An 18,102-nucleotide genomic window follows, 5' to 3' on the forward strand; every position below is an offset into this window, starting at 1 on the left:
TGCCGATGTGTGGAGAGAAACCTCAGGTGAGACCAGCTGGCTGTCAGCACCTCAGCACAGCCCTGGCACCCCGAGGGCCTCTGGAAGGCAGAAGAGAGGAAGGCGTGCATTAAGTGCAGCATGCACACCTCGTTGCTGCTGTTTCTGTGCAAAGGCTGCCGCATTCTTCTCTGGCAGAGATTGCATCTCACTTCTGCAGACTAGTGCAGTACTGACACCTAGAAGTATTTCACAGCAACCCCCAAGTACTGGCACATAGAGGGCCCCAGAACAACACAGGAGATGCTGCCACAGAGCCCAAGCCTCACCGAAGGTGCATATATCCTTGCTGAAGCCCGAGGCTGTGCTCAAACCCTCACTCATATCCAGCCCCCCTCTCGGGGACACGAGCTTCAGCCCAGGTTCACACTCCAGCTGTCCTGGTGGAGCAGAGCCTGCCCCTGCCAGCGCTGGGATCTCTACACCTGGGGACATCAGGGAGCATCAGGGTGGAACCAGCCTCACCCTTGTCCCCTCCACCCCTACCCTTTCCACCTGCCCCAGGCTGCTGCTGCTCCCCTGCTGCCTTTTCTGGGGCCACTCAGGGAGGACACGCACCCCAGCACCGCTGTGCACTACATTTCAGCACGATTGGACCCAAACACATCAGAACCAAGTCTCGAAGACCACTTTTCTTCTTCTCAGTTGTAACTTTTTTCACCTGTCCCAGGAAACCATCGCTATCACACAACAAAGATCCCTGAATGCAAGGAGTGCTGTGCCCATGTCCCTTGCAGGCAGGGAGCACACAAGGCCTCGGAAGGCAGGGTGATCCTGCTTTGTACAGGTGCCAAAACAACATTTTTAATGCATCCAGAGAAGCCCTACTTCTGGGTGCCAGGGCCTCAGCAACTCTAACTGCAGCTGAAGGGAGGGGAAAGCACAAGGGATTGCTGAAAACAGCCTGTAACTGGGCGCCTGTCTGCTCCTGGAGGAGACACCTGCAGAGAACCTGTGCTGTGGGGCTCAGCACTTGCCTCGTGGGACCCCTGGGACCCCTGGCACCAGCTGCAGCATGGACCCTCACCCAGAGCACAGCCAGCCCTGGGGGATGCCCTGCCACCACTGGCCAGTGGGGCTTCACTGGAAGGTCTCAGGACTGTATCACAGATTCAAAGCAATAGGAACAGAAGCAGATTCCACCAACAGCCCTGCCCCAGAGACCCATCCAAGGGTGCCAGCAAACAGCCTGAGCTCTGCTTAGAGGGCAGGAACGCCTCACACTGCCTGAGGGGCACCATGAGAGGGCAAAATGTGAAGCCGAGGATGGAAAGAGAAAGGGGATGATGATAACCTCAGGAGAAGAGACAAGGCTTTTCTGCGTGAAAGACTCCATGCACAGGGCAGCTCCGTGCTCAGATGCAAAATCGTCTAAGGTGTCCTCTTCCATCCTCTGTGTCAGCACAGAAACCCCAGCACCCATGGAGAAAGAGAGAGAGAGAGAAAGAGAGAGAGGGAGGGAAAGAGACAGACAGACAGACACAGAAAGAGAGAGAGCACATGAGAAGGAATGAAGGAACAAGTGGGTGGATGATGGATGGATGGATGAACAGAGATCACCAGCTATGCCAGGTCTAGATGTTATGTTTAGGTCTTTCTTTGTACACTATACATATGCTTCTAAAACAGATGTGAGGTTAAAAACCTTCCTCCTCTTTCCAGCTTGACACTTTTGAGGTTGTTACCTCCTGTAACTCACCTCTGCCTGGGTTGCTCTGCAGCCAGCCGAGCCAGCCCCGTATCTCCAGGGGACCAGCAAGCACATGTGCACACCACAAATTCCCCATGGAGAGGCCTCAGACAAGCCTCTCCCCAAAGCCCCTCCTCGTACCGCAGTGCCATGACCTGACTTGCTCAGTGAAACAGTTCCAGGACAGAGCTGGGGCAGGGAGTGCCCCACATGCAGAGTGTACGAGGCCTGAAGCTCACGGCTGCTGGCTCCACAGCTCTTGCAGGGGAGAGGACACTGAGGTGGGGAGAGCAAGCATGGAGGGTCCAGTGCTCTCAGCCCACATGGGAGGGAGGGTGTCCGAGCTGCAGAATACCCTCACCACTGAGACCTGGGCCACTGCCTGGGCTGAACCAAGCATGAGCCCAACCCCATGCAGCCCAGCTGCACCGCATCCACTCCCCTTGGGCAGTGGGGGGGTGTGCTCTGCACAGCCCAGATGTCCTGCTCCAGCAACCCAAGCATCTTCCTTTCTCTCCTAGGGCAGATGTCCCACTGCAAAGCCAGCAGATAAAATGCCAGGAGGAGAGGACACGAATGCAGAATGCACAGCACCACTCAACCCAGCACCCCTCCTCCCGCTCCCACCAGCCAGGTCGTGGCAGGTCAGCATGCCACCAAACACCTCTGTGCAGGAGCCCAGCCCCGCGCTCCTGGGGACACCCACTGGACGAGACTTGCACAGGGTGCTGACATCCAGGAGCCCCGATAGGATAAAGGGTGAAGAAGGCCCCATCTCACAGCCAACAAACACATCCCTCTGAAGAGGACAAGTTTGACTCCATGCAGCGCCTGGGCATAAAGGGAGATCACTACCAGCAGAGAGGAAACACTTAGCTCGTTACAAAACTTAGAGACAACAGCCTGGCCAGAGGCTCCCTTGCTTTACCCGCTGTGCCCAACACATAGTTCCCACCGTGCTCTCAACATGACTGTGCTAGAGGCAGAGACCAGGCAACTAACGAACAGCTTGATCTCATCCGTAAGACAAGCAGCAGAACAAACCTCGCTGGCCTTTTCTGGGGTTCCCTTTGGTGTTTCATCCTCATGCTTGGGCGAGGAAGAGGCTGGTGAGGAAGGCAGCCTCCTGTCCCGGTCCCTGTGAACCAGCTTGCTGTTGGGCTCCTTCAGGGTCCGTTTCAGCTCATTGATGCTGGCCTGGTGCTTTAGCAGAACATCTTCTGGCTTGTCTAAAAACTTGGGGAAGGAGAGAGGAAGGTAACCATGGTTAAAGCACTAGCCAAGGCAAAAGAGACAATCAGGGACACTGGGGAGAGGTTGCTTTACACTGGGATTGAATTCAGGGTCTCGAGAGCCAAATGAATAGCATATAAGAGCACCATGGGCTGCAGTTCTCACTACGACCGTTGCAGGGAACTGCAAGTGGTGGAACACCCACAGTGGCCCTCCTCCTGTGCAGGGCAAAATATGCCCCTTTGGCATCTCCAGCATGGGCTGCTGAGGATGAGCTGAGCCATCTATGGAAGAGAGAGGGCTCTCCTTAGGGATCAGGCAAGGGATAGGGGCCCACTGGAAATATCAGCAACCTCATCTCTGCTGCTCTCACATGCAAGGCACAAAGGGACCAAGAGCCTCTGGCCCAGCAGGGCAGGAAACTGGCCAGTCCTCCGAGCAAGAGCTTCAGGGAGTCGCCCATTGGCATTTCCAAAGGAGTGGCTTCAAAGGGGGATTTCTGCTGAAGGGCAAGAGGTCAAGGGCTGGTCAAAGATGACCAACACAGATCCAAACCTGCATCAACATGGACCAGCTTGGGCCCAACGGCAGTCTGGGGTGGGGTTGGGTCTTGCCTACTGTAGAAAGAGGACAGCTCAGAGAGCTCAAGCGCGAGGTTACGTTTAGGTGTTAAAGAATCCTTTGGTGATGTTACAGGCACCAGGGTGGCTCCCCTTGTTCTGCCGCAGAGGTGGGCAAACTGGCAAACTAGCTCCGAACAAGAACCCGGCTTCTGCTTCAAACTCAAACCTGGTTTGAGGTTCGAAATGAGTTGACTGAAGTATCTCCCCTCCCCCATTTCTCTGCTCAGTGAAATCCCAGAGATCCAAAGGAGTCCCATGAAAAGCCCAGACAAATTATACAGATCCTGAAGGCTCAGCAGAATTAATGAAGAAACTCTCCTGTCCACTTGCATGTGCTTCATGGTTTGCCCACCTCTAGGCTCAGGGTGGTGCCAGGGGCACAGGGCTGCGGGAGCAGCACATGCACATGCAGCAGGGGTAAGCAATGAAGCAGACAGTGGAGGGACCGTGACCAGCGCTGGGCTGGGGGGCGAGATGTCAGCCTGCAGGAGCCATGGTGCCCACTGCACCAGCAGGGTTTGCCCTGCTGTGCTGAGCAGGATGCCAAGGGCTGCGTAGTGGAAGTACAGCAAGCCCCATCTCAAGGCCACTTGACTAGCACTGCTAGGGCTGCACTGGCCTCTGTTGACTGGTTCAGCGATGATCTGAACCCCACTGTGAGTAGAAGAGAAACCTGGAGAGCAACCGTGAATTTTAGGCTGGGATGAATCAGCAGACCCAGGCCGGAGGGATCTCTGCTGCCCATTTCTGCTGGAGGTAGCACTGCAGACAGGTAATTTGTGTGAGGGGAGAACACAGCCTCCCTCCTGCCTGTGATAGCTCACCCTGGCCAGGCTAGCCACAGTTGGTTGGGAAGCCCCTCCGCTGCATGGGGGTGGACGTCAGTGTCTGCCTCTGACGGGTCAGTGCCAAAGGATGCTCAGGGACTTGTTTGCTCCCGGCAGGGTAGAAAGGCAGCAAGGGGCTTCATGAAAAGCGAGCCTCTGTGCAGGGCATGTGATGCAGAGCCCAAGTCAGGAAAGCCAAAAGCAAAGCATAGGCCAGGAGGTGGGAATGATGGGGCCAGCCTGTGCCAGTGCTGTCTCTTCAGTGGGAGAGATAGGGCCACAGGGTTGGACAGAGAGGAGACATGAGGAGAGGACATGGAGGAGTCAGTAACATGAGCAGAAGCCAAGTCTTCCCAGTGGGCCAAGGACTCGGCATGGTGGCCTGGCCATTGAGCCTTGGGAGGGCTCTTGCTCACACATACAGTTAGGACTACCTTACTTAGTGGGATAGAAGATGCTGTGTGTGCTCTGGGGCAGATCCCCAGCTGTCTGCTCATCGGGTGTCTCTAGCAGGCCAACCCCCGCCTCGGTGCATCTTGTATTCCAGTAAATAGGGTGACACACAGTGGTGCTTTGAAAAGGATGGACAATATGATGCACCGATGAGAACTAAGATACTCCAGAGAGAGAATACCTCCTGCTTGTGCCTGGGGGTTGTTTCGTGCTCCGGCTGGCAGCAAAGAGAGGGTTAAAAGTAACCAGCAGGGTCAGTCGAGGAAACTTCTCAAGAGCATCACAATTAAGTTGAATTCAGGTGCCTGCACAGGGCCTGGCTGTGCCCCCCTGCCCCCAGTCAGAACTGGCTACCAGCACAGAAGGACCGAACCCCCGCTCAGTACAGGGCTGAGATGGGCTGGGCTGTGCCCTGAGCCGACCCAGTGCCAGGGCGGAGAGCAGAGGGCCATAGCTGCACACGAATGGGGCTGTGGGCACGGCCATGGGGTGCCCAAGCAGGGCTGTGTAGAACTACAGGATGCCAAGGGAGCAGGGGCCCAGCATGCTTCCCATGGCTAGGGAACTCCTTGCTTGCACAGTGGTGACCGCTGGCACGCCTGGCCCTTCCCCATCCTGCACACCAGCACGGGACTGCCCCGTGATCAGCCCTGCTTGGGGACCAGTCTTGCCTAGAGCCTGGGCTCTGCTGGGGGACCAGCCTTGAGGAAAGCTGGAGGGTACTGGGGAAATTGGAGCTGCTGGTAGGGTATGACAGCTCTGTGTCCGGCAGTGAGGCCAAGAGCCATGCCCCCAAGCAGGACGGGTCACACCAAGCACTGGGCTTGCCTGGTAGAGAAAGGGCTCCAGATGACTCTTCCCTGATGTGATCCTTCCCACCTGCAGAATGGCCCTGAGACAGGGAGACGGAGCCCTGATGCCCACGTCCCAGCCTGCTGCATGTCTGCTGTGGGCGTGGGCCAGCCCACCCATCTAACTCACAGTCCTCTGCCCACGGGGTCTGTACCTTCAGCTCCTTGATCTTTGTTGGGGTAGTCACCTCCTCATCCTCCGTCTCGGACCGTCTCCCACTGCCAAACTCACCATCCTCATCCTGCTTCTCACCCTCTGCTCCAGCATCGTGGTTCTCACTGACAGAGGCTGGGCGTGAGAACTCTGTGTGTGCAGGGAGAGCCCAGGTCACAGGCAGCAAGCATTTTTTCCCAGCCCTACCTGCCCCAGCCTTCCACCCCAGTCTGGCTAGGAGATGGTGGCTGTGGAGCCCCAAGAGCATCTGTAGCAGGAAATATGTGTCCTAGGGCTTCTTGGTTGTGTTGATGACCCAAAGTTCAGCCCATTTCTCCCTCCCTCCACCACCCTGGCCTCCATGCCTGCTTTGTGTACAAGAAGTTGGGGACAGCCCCAACCCCAGGCTGCCCAGACCCCTGCCCTGGCTCAGCGGAGCCAGCTGTGCCTGTGGCCCTGCTGCTCACAGGGTTTGAGCCACCACTTGGTGTGGGGACAGGCCAGGGGCACCTAGTCGGGGACAGCCTCCAGAAGCGACCCTGGCTGCACCCCTCTGAACCTTCCTCCTTGCCTCCTTGCTCCCGCCAGCGGACCAATCTCCCTCCCCCTCCCCAATTTGGGGCATACCTCCGTCAAGGCTGCGAGACATGGTGTACCGTTTGCTGGAGGAGCGCTCGAAGAAGGGAGCTGGGCGGTCAATGAGGGCGCTGGCCTGCCGGGTCTGCGCCTGCGTCCGCCCGCTGTAGCGAAACTTGGAGCCCATCACCAGAAAGCCCTTCGGGGGTGGCTCTGGGGACACCAGCCTGGGGATGGGAGAGGTGGGATCGCATCGGTGAGTCCCAGCCCTGCTCCCCAACACCAGTGTGCAAAGCAGAGCTGAGACCATGGTGAAGGAGAGGGGCCAGCCACAGCGCAGGGCTAAAGGAAAGATGGGGGGAATTTAAGGCCGTAAGACGAGGACTGAACCAGCAAGTGGTCCTGGGCAGCGGTGGCACAGGGAAGCAAACAGAGCAGAGATGGCTCCACACATGAGGAGGACAAACCAGAGCCTCGGCACCCAGGGCATAGCAGGTCTGTGGCTGACAGAGGGGCAGAGCTGTTCCCTCCCTGCACACGAAAGGCAGAGTGGCCAGACCCAGGGGGTTAAAAGGCAGGGGACAGCCCACCCACACCAAGTGGGAGGATGGCCAGCTCCTGCCTGGGAAGGACACAGGCAGCTGGGGGCAAGGCAGGAGCTACCCTTCCCCACACAAATATGCTGGAATGGGCCAGAGGCAGGAGCATGCCTGGAGAAGGGCTCCTCACCTGAAGAAGGTGTGATGCTCTATGCAGACCTTCCAGAGACGCTTGGCAGAGCGGTGGTTGGGCAGCTTGAAGCCAATGGTGCTCTCAAACTGCTCGTACTTGGGGGAGATAGAGACATGCTGTTACAGGCAGATCCTGCCCTAGAGGATATAGTGGGATGGGACCTGCCTTGCCAAGGCCCTCAGGTTGCCTTGGCAGGAGCCATGACACAGAAAACATCTTCAGAACAATGCTGGAAAGTTCCATGCCCAGCCCCACTGGGTGGTAGGATCATACCTCCTAAATTTTTGGCCTAAGCACTTTCCTCAACTGTAAATGGATTTTCAGTGTGAGAGAAACTCCCTCAAGAAACATAAAACTTTTACGGCTTGTTTTGGCTAGAGTCTCTCTCTCCATCTCAGATGCACTGTCCACTGGGAAATGTGTGGGTGGAAATGCATTTTCCCATCAGTGCAAGTAAAAGAGAGTGAAAGTAAAGTCAGAAAACAATGACAGAAAATGAAAGAAAAGCCTCTTTAAAAAAAAGTATGGAAGACAAATATCAAAAACAGTCCTGAAATTCCCTTCCTGGGACACCTTCTTTTACCAGCAGGGTCGCGGTGTCTAGCTTATGGGGAAAGGAGTGTAGGGTGTCCTGAACCTTCTGAATTGCTGTGGCCAAAGACATTATATCAGTGAGAAAATGAGAGTGCAAACAAGAAAGCACTTGCTGAAAGCCTCCATTCACCACAGGAGCTTTCCTCTCTTGGCCAGCTGAAGCCATTAGCTTGGGACTCCTGGGGCAGAAGATGAGGCTAGGAAAGGACCACCCTGCACAGCTCCACTTCAGGCTGCACTGGACCCATTGCACTCACCTCACCAGGGCGGATTTTGATGTAGAAGTTGCTCCTCTTGTAGGAAATTTTAAGGATCTTGGGCCAGGCAAAACGGTTGATCCTCAGCCGGTCCCTGTAGATGAGGAGGCCGTTGGCACAGACGCCCAGCATGATGTCGATACCCTCTGAGTCCTGGAGGAGGCAAGAGGGACAGGAGGAGATGGTTCAGCAGCCCAGTAAGCACCAGTCCATTCCAGAGTGCCATGCTCCCTCCTGTCTAGCACTCTGCTAAGTGGGACCAGCTGGCAGAGGTCACAGAGTCCCAGGTGGTTGAGGTTGGAAGGGACCATGTGTTTCAATCCCCCTGATCAGAGAAGGCCACCCAGGGCTCCAGGTGTGACCTCACCAGTGCTGAGCAGCGGGGAAGAACCACCTCCCTTTACCTGCTGGTAACGGTCTGCCTAATGCAACCCAGAATACTATTGACTTACTCTGCTGCAAGAGCACAATGTTGATTGATGTTCAATTTGCTGTCCCCCAGGACCCTCAGGGTCTTCCCTGCCCAGCTGCTTTCCAGCCAGCTGCCCCCAGCATGTCCTGGAGCCTGGGCTTGTTCCTCCCCTGAGGCACAACTTGGCCCTTTCCCTTGCTAAAATAACAGTTCCAGCCCTGTTCAGCTCTTGTGCTCAACAGGCACCCAAAGCAGCTTGCACATTTAAACTCTCTCTCTTGTCACTGCACCAACTGTAGGAAACAGGAGCTGGAGCTACTGTAAGCCCCGATGTGCCAGGGGTGTGCTGGCATCAGGATATAATGGGGCTTGGCGTTGGCCGTCGCTCCCACAGCTCCACAGCCTAGTACCTTGGCATGGTGCAGGTCCACCCCGTACATGGAAAGCTTCTTTGCGTTCTCCAGGAAGTGGATTTCTGCTTCCCCAGGAGTCATGCCCCTGCAGAGAGACAGAGACGGGGACACATGGCCAGACACCCCACGGGGCACAGGCCAGCTCCCCAGTGCCTTCCCTCACCAATAGCCTGTTCCCTGCCGCAGCTCACCGGTAGGTCTTGTGCAGTTCCATGATGCGCTCTTCCAGCTCCCGTGTCTGGTTGGGGGCGAAGCGAAGCTCGCTGACATAGTTGCCCACATGCTCCTCGGCATCGTAGTCGCCCATTTCAGCCTGCACGGCATATGAGCCCAGCAGGGCGTGCGTGACGAAGGAGCAGGGGAGGCGCCCTGTGATGATGTCCGCACGGAGCTGCAGGCACAAGTAGTATCTGCAGAAGGGGACAGAGGGTAAGAGCAAGGCAGAGGCGCATGCCCTGGAAGCAGGCTGGGGCTCCCTGTGGAGGTTCTGCATGTAAAGAACACCCCCTCTGCACCATTCACCGTGCGACTGCCACCTCCGATAGATGCCTTCCCAGCCCCATTCTGTGTGACTTAGAGATGCCACGCACAGAGGAAAGACAACGAACCTCTGACAACTCCCCTGGCTACCCCTGCTGCTGTCCTGAGTGCTGCCCCTCCTCATGCTTCCCACCTGGCCCTCTGGAAGCTGTTCCAGCAGCTGTGCCCGAGGGCACACCACACTGTAGGTTCCTAAGGGCAGTCCTCACCTTGTGATGTCCTCCGTGAGCTGGGCAGGGTCAGGAGGGTAAAACTTCACAGTGAAGGCGAAGTTCCAGAGTCCACCTAGCAAAGGTAGGGAGCAGTAAGGGCAGGGGCTACACTGGCTGCCTGCAGAAATCTCCCTCACTCCTGCACAGGGTGTGCACACAGCATCCAGGCATTTATTAAAGGGTCCCAGGACTCCACCCAAGCCTGGCACAGGGTCAGAAAGCTCCAAAGGCTGCCATGAGGCAGATGAACCCCTGTTGTGCAGCTCCCAGCTGCTCTAGCCACTCAGCTGTCAGGACAACAGTGCAATTTGGGTAAACGTCCCCAAACAGCTGGGGAGAGAAAAGCATCACATCTTGGGACCCATCGGCTCAGCTCACTCCATGCAGAGACTAACACTGTCACAGCAAAAGCCTCACATGTCCCAGTGAGGTGACATCACAGGCAACAGCCCTTCTGGCTCCCCAGTGCATGGTGCAGCAAGGCAACATCTTGGACAATAGCACTCCTGCATCCCAGTACCCATCCCAGTAAGCTCACCCCGCCTCCACCCAATCTCCATCCTCCCTGCTCTGGGCAAGAAGAGATGGTACCCAGGGTGGGGACCAGGTCTCAGATGCTCTCCAGAAGCACAGACAAGGTCTGTGATGCCCACACCTGTCACGAACAGGATGGGAGGTGGGCAGGGCTAACAGGCACCTGAATAAGCTGGGCTGTTCCTGGCCCTGACCATGCCTCAGTGCTTGAGTTTGTTGGAGTGCCCCATCACTTGATTTGACTTACTAACCTGACAGAAAAGGACGATCATTTCTGCCACACTACTAAAATGAGCTGATGGAGGGCACAGCAAGGACTGAGCAGCCAGGGACAGTGTGCTAGGGAGGGGGCAATGAGCAGGGAGGCTCCCTGCCACAGCGGCTGCACCTGCACGGGGCCTGGTTTCCAGCTACTACCTCCCAGGTTTCTCATGTGTGACCCCGTGGCACACCAGGCTCCCGGCCACAACCCTGCCCTGTCCTGTGATCAGCCGGGGACCTGAAACCCACCAAGGGCACAGAGTTACAAGTTGAGGTGAGGGCTCAGCCCAAGCACAAGCAGTGGCTGGGGCCAAACTGTCTGGGAGCCCAGCGCTGGGGAGGAATGGCCCTCCCCAACCACTTACTGCGGATCTGCTTCTTGATCTCCTTGGAGGGGTCCAGCCAGTTCTGAAAGGAGAAGACAACATGTCAGGGGGCTGGGGACCCCGCTCAGCAGTGGGGTGGCCGTAGAGGGGTCCCCCATGCTCACCTTCTGGCTGTCGGAGTCGCAGAAGGTGAGGCCAAAGTAATCCTTCTCCAGGAGGTTAAGGTGCTCACACACCATGTCAAAGAGGACCTGGCCTCGGGCATGCTTCTGCAGGAGATACAGAGAGGCTCACAGTAAACCAGCTCCCTCGTGTTTCCAGAGAGCCAGCAGGCGAAGGCAGCGCCTGCTGGACACAGGACACCTCCGTCCCCACCTGCATCGGTGTTGGCTGGGAGCAGCCCCAGGATCAGGGCAGCCCTGGCCCCCTCAGGCCACCACACAAAACTGCTGGGGGCTGCCTTTAAGAGCAGCCCCCTCATCTGGCAGTGCTTGGCCTGGGCCCACAGACCCCATATCAGGGCGCCATGTGCTCCCCAGGCCGCACAGCCCACGGTGCAGCCCGTGGCAGGTCCCACAGGCTGGTGGAGACCCAGCGGCCACCTGGCTCATCCCCCATCACACCAGGGGACAGCGGTGCCAAACCAGAGCAGGGTGCAGCCAGACCAGGCACCTCTGCTCCAGAGCAAAGGGTTGGGACAAACGCGTCCCAGACCTCGTGGTGGATGCTGCTGCCTGTAGGTCAAGCTCCTTCCCAACGCCCTCCTCACAGCACAGCAGGATGGAAGAGAAGCACGAAGAGCCTAAGACACATGCTACGACGGAGGGTGCCCTCATTACTGGTCCTCTGAACACACTCGTATATTTTCTCTTCACTACCGGTGGCAGTGAGGCCCACGATTGCTCACGCAGAGGCTCATGTGTTTCTCACGCATTTACAGACTTCTCCGACCAGGAGCTCCTGATTTACCGTCTCTGAGGGGTACCCATTTCTTTGAGTACCTCTACCAAGCACTGCAGCACTGGAGCCACTCTCACAGAAACCAGCACAACTTACAATGTCTCACTGCTGCCAGACCCCAGCCCTGAGCTCCTCCTGACATCCAAATTTCCTCCAGACCCCAGCATTTCCTGCCATACCCTTTCTGTATCCTCCCCTTCCAGCTAACCCAGATTTCCACAGCAGGGGTTCAGCACACAGCACACAGAGGGGTGTAACACCAGGGGTGTAACACCAAATGGTTTGGTTTCCCTTTTTGATTTTTACAGAATTAAGCATTAACATCCTCTGTGTGCAGACAAGGCAAAACTATTTCCAGGGGGCCCAACAGAGAGAAAGAAGAAATTCAGCACAAGCCTTTCTGTGCTAAATAATTCCTCCTCCTCTCCCCTACACCCCAAATTACACTTTTAGAGAGCAGAAGCTCTGTGTTTGCTGAGTCAACACTGTCCTCTGCACTGCAACAACAGAGAACTTGACCTCACTGTGAATAAAGCCCTGCATGCCCCAGCTCACTGCCAACATCAAGCACTGGGAACAAAATGAGAAACAAAGCCTAGGGGGGCTGGGACTGTAATGCTCTGCTTTTCCTAAGCTTGTTGAGAATCATTGTTCTGCTAACAAAGCAGCCAGCCATTGTACATCCCAGACTTGTGTTTGCATGCAGGTTTTGCTTGGCAAATGTGAATGCGGATCTGGGGAAGGATGACACCACCACATGCTGCTTCAGGGCTGACCGAAGTCACTCCTTTGCCCCATGAGCCCACTGGAGTCACAGGACCACTCAGCTCTGGTTATATTGTTGGGAGAGACTTTCATCTTCATGACAATCCATCTTTCCACAGCCACTAAAGCTCTCTGTGACAGACTTTACCACTAAAGTGACAGTAAGGGCTGCTGGAGCACAGAGATCAAAGGCACCACTGCTGGCGCTGGAACCCAGAGGCCAGACCTCCCCCGCCAGCTGCCTTGGGGCATTCACTATTCCTGTGCAGCCACAGAGAGCAGGAGCGTTCCTTATGTTCATTAATCCTGTGCAGCTGAGACCTCGTGGAGCCAGGACCTGCATACAGATGCAGGTCTGCTGTGCACAGCCTGAGCTGTTGCCACCCTGCTGAGAACAAAACCCCCTCCACCCACTCACCAGCAGCAAGTGCAAAGGTCTCCCTGACAAAGGCTCCAGGATCTCTGCTTCTGAACAGTTTCAACTTCTGCATTTTTAAGTAAAGTTTCTCAGAAATGTCCCTCTGACCAGGAAGATGCTGCAGGTCAGAGATGTGCTGCCTCCTTGAATGCAGGCAGGAGACAGAAGCAAGTGCAGAAATGGGCACACCTGGCTCACAACCCTTCTCGGAGCTGCCTCTTCCCCAGAGTGGGTTCATAGAGCCCCTATCCCAGCCCAAACTCTGGGCTTGATGGTGCCTCCTAACACCGTGCTTCCAGCAGCTCAAGCAGGCCTGCAATATATCCCAGTGTAAAGGTGGCCACTGGCGGGCGCCAGTCCCTTCTGTCCCTTCCTGCAGCAACAGCCACTACCAGGGAAGCACACACTCGCCCACACTTGCGTTGCACGCTTGCGACACTGCACAAATAGCAAGCAGCCCACACACCCGCAGCAGGGTGCCCAGGCCTGCTGCTCTGCCAACGCACATGAGGGTGCATTGACAAATACATGCATGTGTATCACCTCTATTTACTCACACACGCACTCCTGCCAGGCTTCAGCACACGTCCCAGACGGTCCCTGGCCTGCCAGTTTTATGGGGAAGGACACAACGGATGAAAACAGGGAGACTGGGGTGAGGTGCAGTTTGTAATGCTGCCAAAACCCATGTGGGTCTGTGTGCACACATGCAAACCCATCTCAGGGAGCCATGTGTATCTGCACATGTTGGCCTCTTTGCACAAACACATGCACACACATCCTGTGCCTTAGCAAGTGGGACAGCAAACACGCTGTGCTCTTGAGGTGTCAACAGAAACACTGGCATACATATGTGTCATGCACATATTTTCATGCAGAGCTTTATCTCCATCTATTAAGCTTCTGCTTTCTACACACTGTTTTCCATAATGAGTAGCTAACAAATTTGGACTCTCTAAGCTGAAATTTCCAGCTAAGGTCTATCCTTCCAGATTTTTTGTTTGTTTTGAAATTCCGACTTAAACGGTCATTTCTGTGGATCATTTTGTCTGTATGACAAGTACTCCAAAGCTGTCCTTGGAACAGCCCTGACATCAAGGACTTGCTGGAGGCCAGCTGTGGGCTGGGCAGGGTTCCTAGGCTGAGACATGTCCCCTGCTCAGCGCCAGTGCACTCCTCTGACTCACCTCCACTTCACATTCATACTCAGAGGCATCAAGCAGGGTCACTCTGCAGAGGGCACTCTTGATTTTCTTGTTAATTTTCTGGGGCGACTTCTGGGTCTTGCTAGGTGTTGTTTTATCAGAGAGCCCATCAGTCTCGCTGTAGTCCTTTTCCTCCATGTCTGTGCCCTGGAAGGTGAGAGATGCACAGAGTTACTTGGCACTGGCCAGCAGAGGAGGCCAGCACTTCCTCTGCCCCTTAGCAATGCAGGATCCCACAGCCAGGAGCTCACCCCTGACCCCCACTCCCCGCTGTTGCCACAGTCACGGTTGGAAGAGTGACCCTGCAAAAAGAATGTCTGTGAGCCTGCTGTTGGTTCAGCAGCTGAGACCTCCCTATCTGGCTGCCTCCTGCAGCAGGCAGGGCTGAGGCAGCTCCGTGGCTGCTGGAAGCACTGGCAGCAGCACGGAGCTGGGGCTCCCCTGCTTAGTGGCAGCTCTTAGGGTACCACAGTTGCTCCCAGCCCTGCCGGGGCAGCTCAACTGCTGGGATGCTTGGCCACCTGCTTCCTTCTCCTGCCCAGGATCTGCATGAAGCAGCAGTGCCATTTCTAGCCACTATTAGCACTTTGGACCTTTTTTTTTTTTTTTCCTGTGCACAGGCACTACTGCTCTGCACAGGCTGGTGCAGGTGGCTGTGAGGCAGCCAGCAGAGCCCATGCACTGCACCAGGCATGTAGGGCTCCTACACATACATGCCCTGGCTGCCTTGCTTAGGAAGGGAACCACAGTGCAGAGCTTGGGAAAAGTGGCTGTGCCAACCCCACACCCAGCAGGCAGGGTCTCTGCCCTGTGCCAGGGGGCACATCTGACCCCCAGGGAAGTCCAGAGGCTGCAAAGCCACAGTGCAGCAAACGGCCCTGCAGAAAGCAGTGCTTACATACGTAGGGTCTGTCACAGAGCAGCTGGGGCCACCTCCTCTCTGCGGCTGCAGGCTTGGGGGCTGGACAAGCTGAGTGCCAGGCTCTGCCCTGCTCCGAAGTATGGGTCTGATGCCAGGAGCTGCTGACAATGGCTGGAGGCCTGATGCTCATCCAGACCCGCAGTCTTTCCCTTGTTGTCCCACCTGGGCCACAGCTCCTGTCCCTTGCCTACTCACCGGCTCCATGTTTCGGGCGTCGGGCTGTGCCCCAGGCTTCTCGTTGGCTTCAGCTTCCCGGCTGGCAGGCACGGCAGTGGGGCCGTGGGTGGCCGCCTCCAGCTGCTGCTGTGGGGCCTCCTCCTGTGCGTTCTTCACCTCCGAATCAGGACCTGTCTCTGTTGTCATGGCTGCTCGTCACCCTGCCCTGGCACAGAGACAGAGACAGAAAGTGTCACACCAGCAGCCCCGCTCCCATGCGGACCCAAAGTCCCTAGCATCGAGCTGCTCTGACGCAGACTGCTGTGTGCATTCTGCCCTGCCAACCACGGACGAGAGAGTGCTCAGCCTCCAACCTTTTGGTAGCCTGAGGCTGAGGCATGGAGAGCGATGGCAGCACCTCAACCCCACGGCAACTGCAGCCTGCCGGGGAGCTGGGGGCAGCAGGACAGGCAGGGTGCGTGGGGGCAGGCAGGAAGCCAGGCTCCCTCCCCAGCACTGTACTCAGGGAGCTGGGGCTGTATCCCAGCTCTAGAGCTTTTGGTAACTGCAGCAGAACGTATGTATATATATAAATCTCCTACATAAATATGTATAAATATTTATACACAAAATATACATATATAAAACCAATGAAATATTTTATTCAGGGAAGAAAAAAATCAGGCTTTGAGTCAGGTTACAATGCTGCATTAACACACGAATTTGCAAACACGGACAACTCTCCATACTGCATCCGGAATGGCTGTTTTCTCCCCTCTGTATTCCCACTAGCACAGCACGCTGGGTTCCCACAGCCAGCAAGGCTGAACCCTGCACGGTAGGCGGGACAAAACCTGCCTCCAGCTCCAGCTGTCCATCCTGTGTAAGATGCAAAAACAAAACTAGGGCCAGGAACACAGGGGGAAGGCAACTTCAGTGCTTACTGTCCCTTACTGGGGTGCTGAGTAACGTATTTTTGAAATGGTGCCCTTGACATTGTCCTTTCTGTACATTATGCTTGCAGCACACTATCTCCTTCCCCCACAAAAGCTGTACTAAAGGCAGGAAAGTGCAAACTGAGAGTAGATCTGCTGGCATGGGCACCTCTAGCCAGACCTTGCTGTTCAGAGTATGAAGTGGAGAAACTGAGGCACAGAGCCCCGCTTTTGGTTTCTGCCAATGCCCCCGACAAGCCCTCACCAGGGCAGCACAAGGCACAGTAGCAATAGACGAGGCAGCACGGGCAGTCTGAGCACGTGGCTCGAGGTTGCAGAGCAGGTATGGGCAGCCACGGGGCTGGTGGGGGCTCCTGGGGACGGCCCCCGCTTCCACAGGGCATGGAACACCCTTTGTACCCATCACCCTTCTGCCACCTGGGCTGCTCATCCCCTAGCAGTGCTTGCCTGTGCTAACGCAGGGATGAGCTTGCAGCACGGCTCCAAGCCTGCGCAGGAGAGGAGCAGGAGAAGGAGAATGGGGGGCTCTGGGGCTCTCCTTGTGAAAGCGTCTGTCCTCCTGAGCCACCGCCACACGTGCTGAGGCCCTGCTGCCCGAGGTGTGGCTGCACAGCACTTGCTGATGGGAATCAGAGGATAATTGTTTTTTCTCTTTGCTTCTGTGTGGCCTTTACTGGTTTTTATTCTTTTCCTTATAACTGTGCCTATCTCAATCCTTGAGCCCTTTTTTTTTTCCCCATCATATTTTCTCCCCCCTGTTCTTTTGAGGAGGGGGAACGAGAGCATGGCATGGTGGAGTTCAGCATCTCACATTGCATCTTTCAGGTGTCCTCAGCAGAGAGGGGAGTTGTGAAACTTCATCCAGAAGTACTGCTACACCTGGCTTCCCCAGGTGGTAGGGGAGAGGCAGAAAAGGAGCAGAATGCCTGCCCAGCCAACAGCTGTGGCAGTCCAGTCCTGAGGTCACCACAGAGAGACTCAGCTGACACCAAAAGAGCTGGAATTTCTCCCTTGCCCTTGTCCCAAGAGGCACAGAGTGGCCAGCCCCACGTGGACATGGCCAGGGACAGGCAGGACGACCTGCCTCTGCCTCCTGAGAAACACCCGCTCGCCTGACAACCCCAAGCACTCAGCTAAGGGCATGAGAATAGTCTGAAGGTCACCACTGGTTTATTTTTTCCATGGAGGAAATGGGATGGAGGGCTGCTGCTTTTCAACTTCAGATAAATGTTACACGCTCCCACTTCAAATGGGTGCGTGAAACACTTCAAAACACTTCTTGATGTGTGATTTTTTAAGTTAACGTGGAGTCTCTAAATAGCAACAGTCACTTTGGGCCAAAACCACCCTAAATTTTTCACTTAAAGCTTCTAAACTTTCTTACAAATGAAGTATGTGTGTCCCCACCCCAACATGTTGATCCCCACGGAAACACCTCAGCTCTGACTGGATCGGTTTCACCCAAAGCTGGCAGGCTGGGGCTTCATCACCACTCTCATCGCACACCTGCACGAGTGCATGCGGTGCCCACCTGGAGAATGAGCTCCAGGGGCCCTGTGCGTCAGGCTATAAGGCACGGGGACCTGCTGCAGCAGGCGAGAGCACAACGCAGAAGCTTCAGGGCGGCTGAGCCAATGTGTAATGTTGCCAGAAGAAGCACCAAGCCATATGGAAGAGGCCTGATGTGGCCCCAAAGACATTTAATCTCCTCACTCACATCCTACCCCACCTTTTCCTGCCTTCTGCCACCCCCCTTGGCCCCCTCTCACCAGTCCCAGCATGGCTCACCCCCCCCAGCCATTCCCCCTTCTGGATTCAGGTGCCACCCGGCTCCTTGGAGCACCAGCAGCTGCATTCCTGGGCCACAGCAGGAAGCTAAGGCTTAGCATGGATGCAGAGCGATCCAAGCACCAACACCCAGCAGGGGCACGGCAAGGGCCCATCGAGCCCATCCCCATGAGCGTCCAGGAGGCCACGCGGGGCCCCTCAGTGC

The 18,102-nt window shown here is 56.0% G+C and overlaps 1 protein-coding gene across 8 annotated transcripts in view; it reads right to left on the bottom strand.

Moving 5' to 3' along the window:
• Nucleotides 1-18,102, bottom strand: part of EPB41L1 (erythrocyte membrane protein band 4.1 like 1) — a 64,686-nt gene that overhangs the window by 19,420 nt on the left and 27,164 nt on the right. For 5 of the 8 annotated variants that reach the window (XM_084296840.1, XM_084296844.1, XM_084296843.1 and 2 more), the window contains 13 exons: nt 15,193-15,379; nt 14,058-14,222; nt 10,892-10,996; nt 10,767-10,809; nt 9,604-9,679; nt 9,046-9,264; nt 8,852-8,939; nt 8,030-8,182; nt 7,176-7,273; nt 6,498-6,673; nt 5,872-6,020; nt 2,774-2,965; nt 1,334-1,432 (listed from right to left, as the gene is read on the bottom strand). In XM_084296840.1, the coding sequence (XP_084152966.1) occupies nt 1,334-1,432; nt 2,774-2,965; nt 5,872-6,020; nt 6,498-6,673; nt 7,176-7,273; nt 8,030-8,182; nt 8,852-8,939; nt 9,046-9,264; nt 9,604-9,679; nt 10,767-10,809; nt 10,892-10,996; nt 14,058-14,222; nt 15,193-15,360 (1,731 nt within the window). In that variant the 5' untranslated portion in view covers nt 15,361-15,379. The remainder of the gene's footprint in view (nt 1-1,333; nt 1,433-2,773; nt 2,966-5,871; nt 6,021-6,497; nt 6,674-7,175; nt 7,274-8,029; nt 8,183-8,851; nt 8,940-9,045; nt 9,265-9,603; nt 9,680-10,766; nt 10,810-10,891; nt 10,997-14,057; nt 14,223-15,192; nt 15,380-18,102) is intronic. The other 3 variants (XM_084296846.1, XM_084296845.1, XM_084296841.1) reach the window with 1 other exon arrangement.

Source organism: Netta rufina (genome assembly GCF_964035555.1).
Source record: "Netta rufina genome assembly, chromosome: 16".
NCBI lineage: Eukaryota > Metazoa > Chordata > Aves > Anseriformes > Anatidae > Netta > Netta rufina.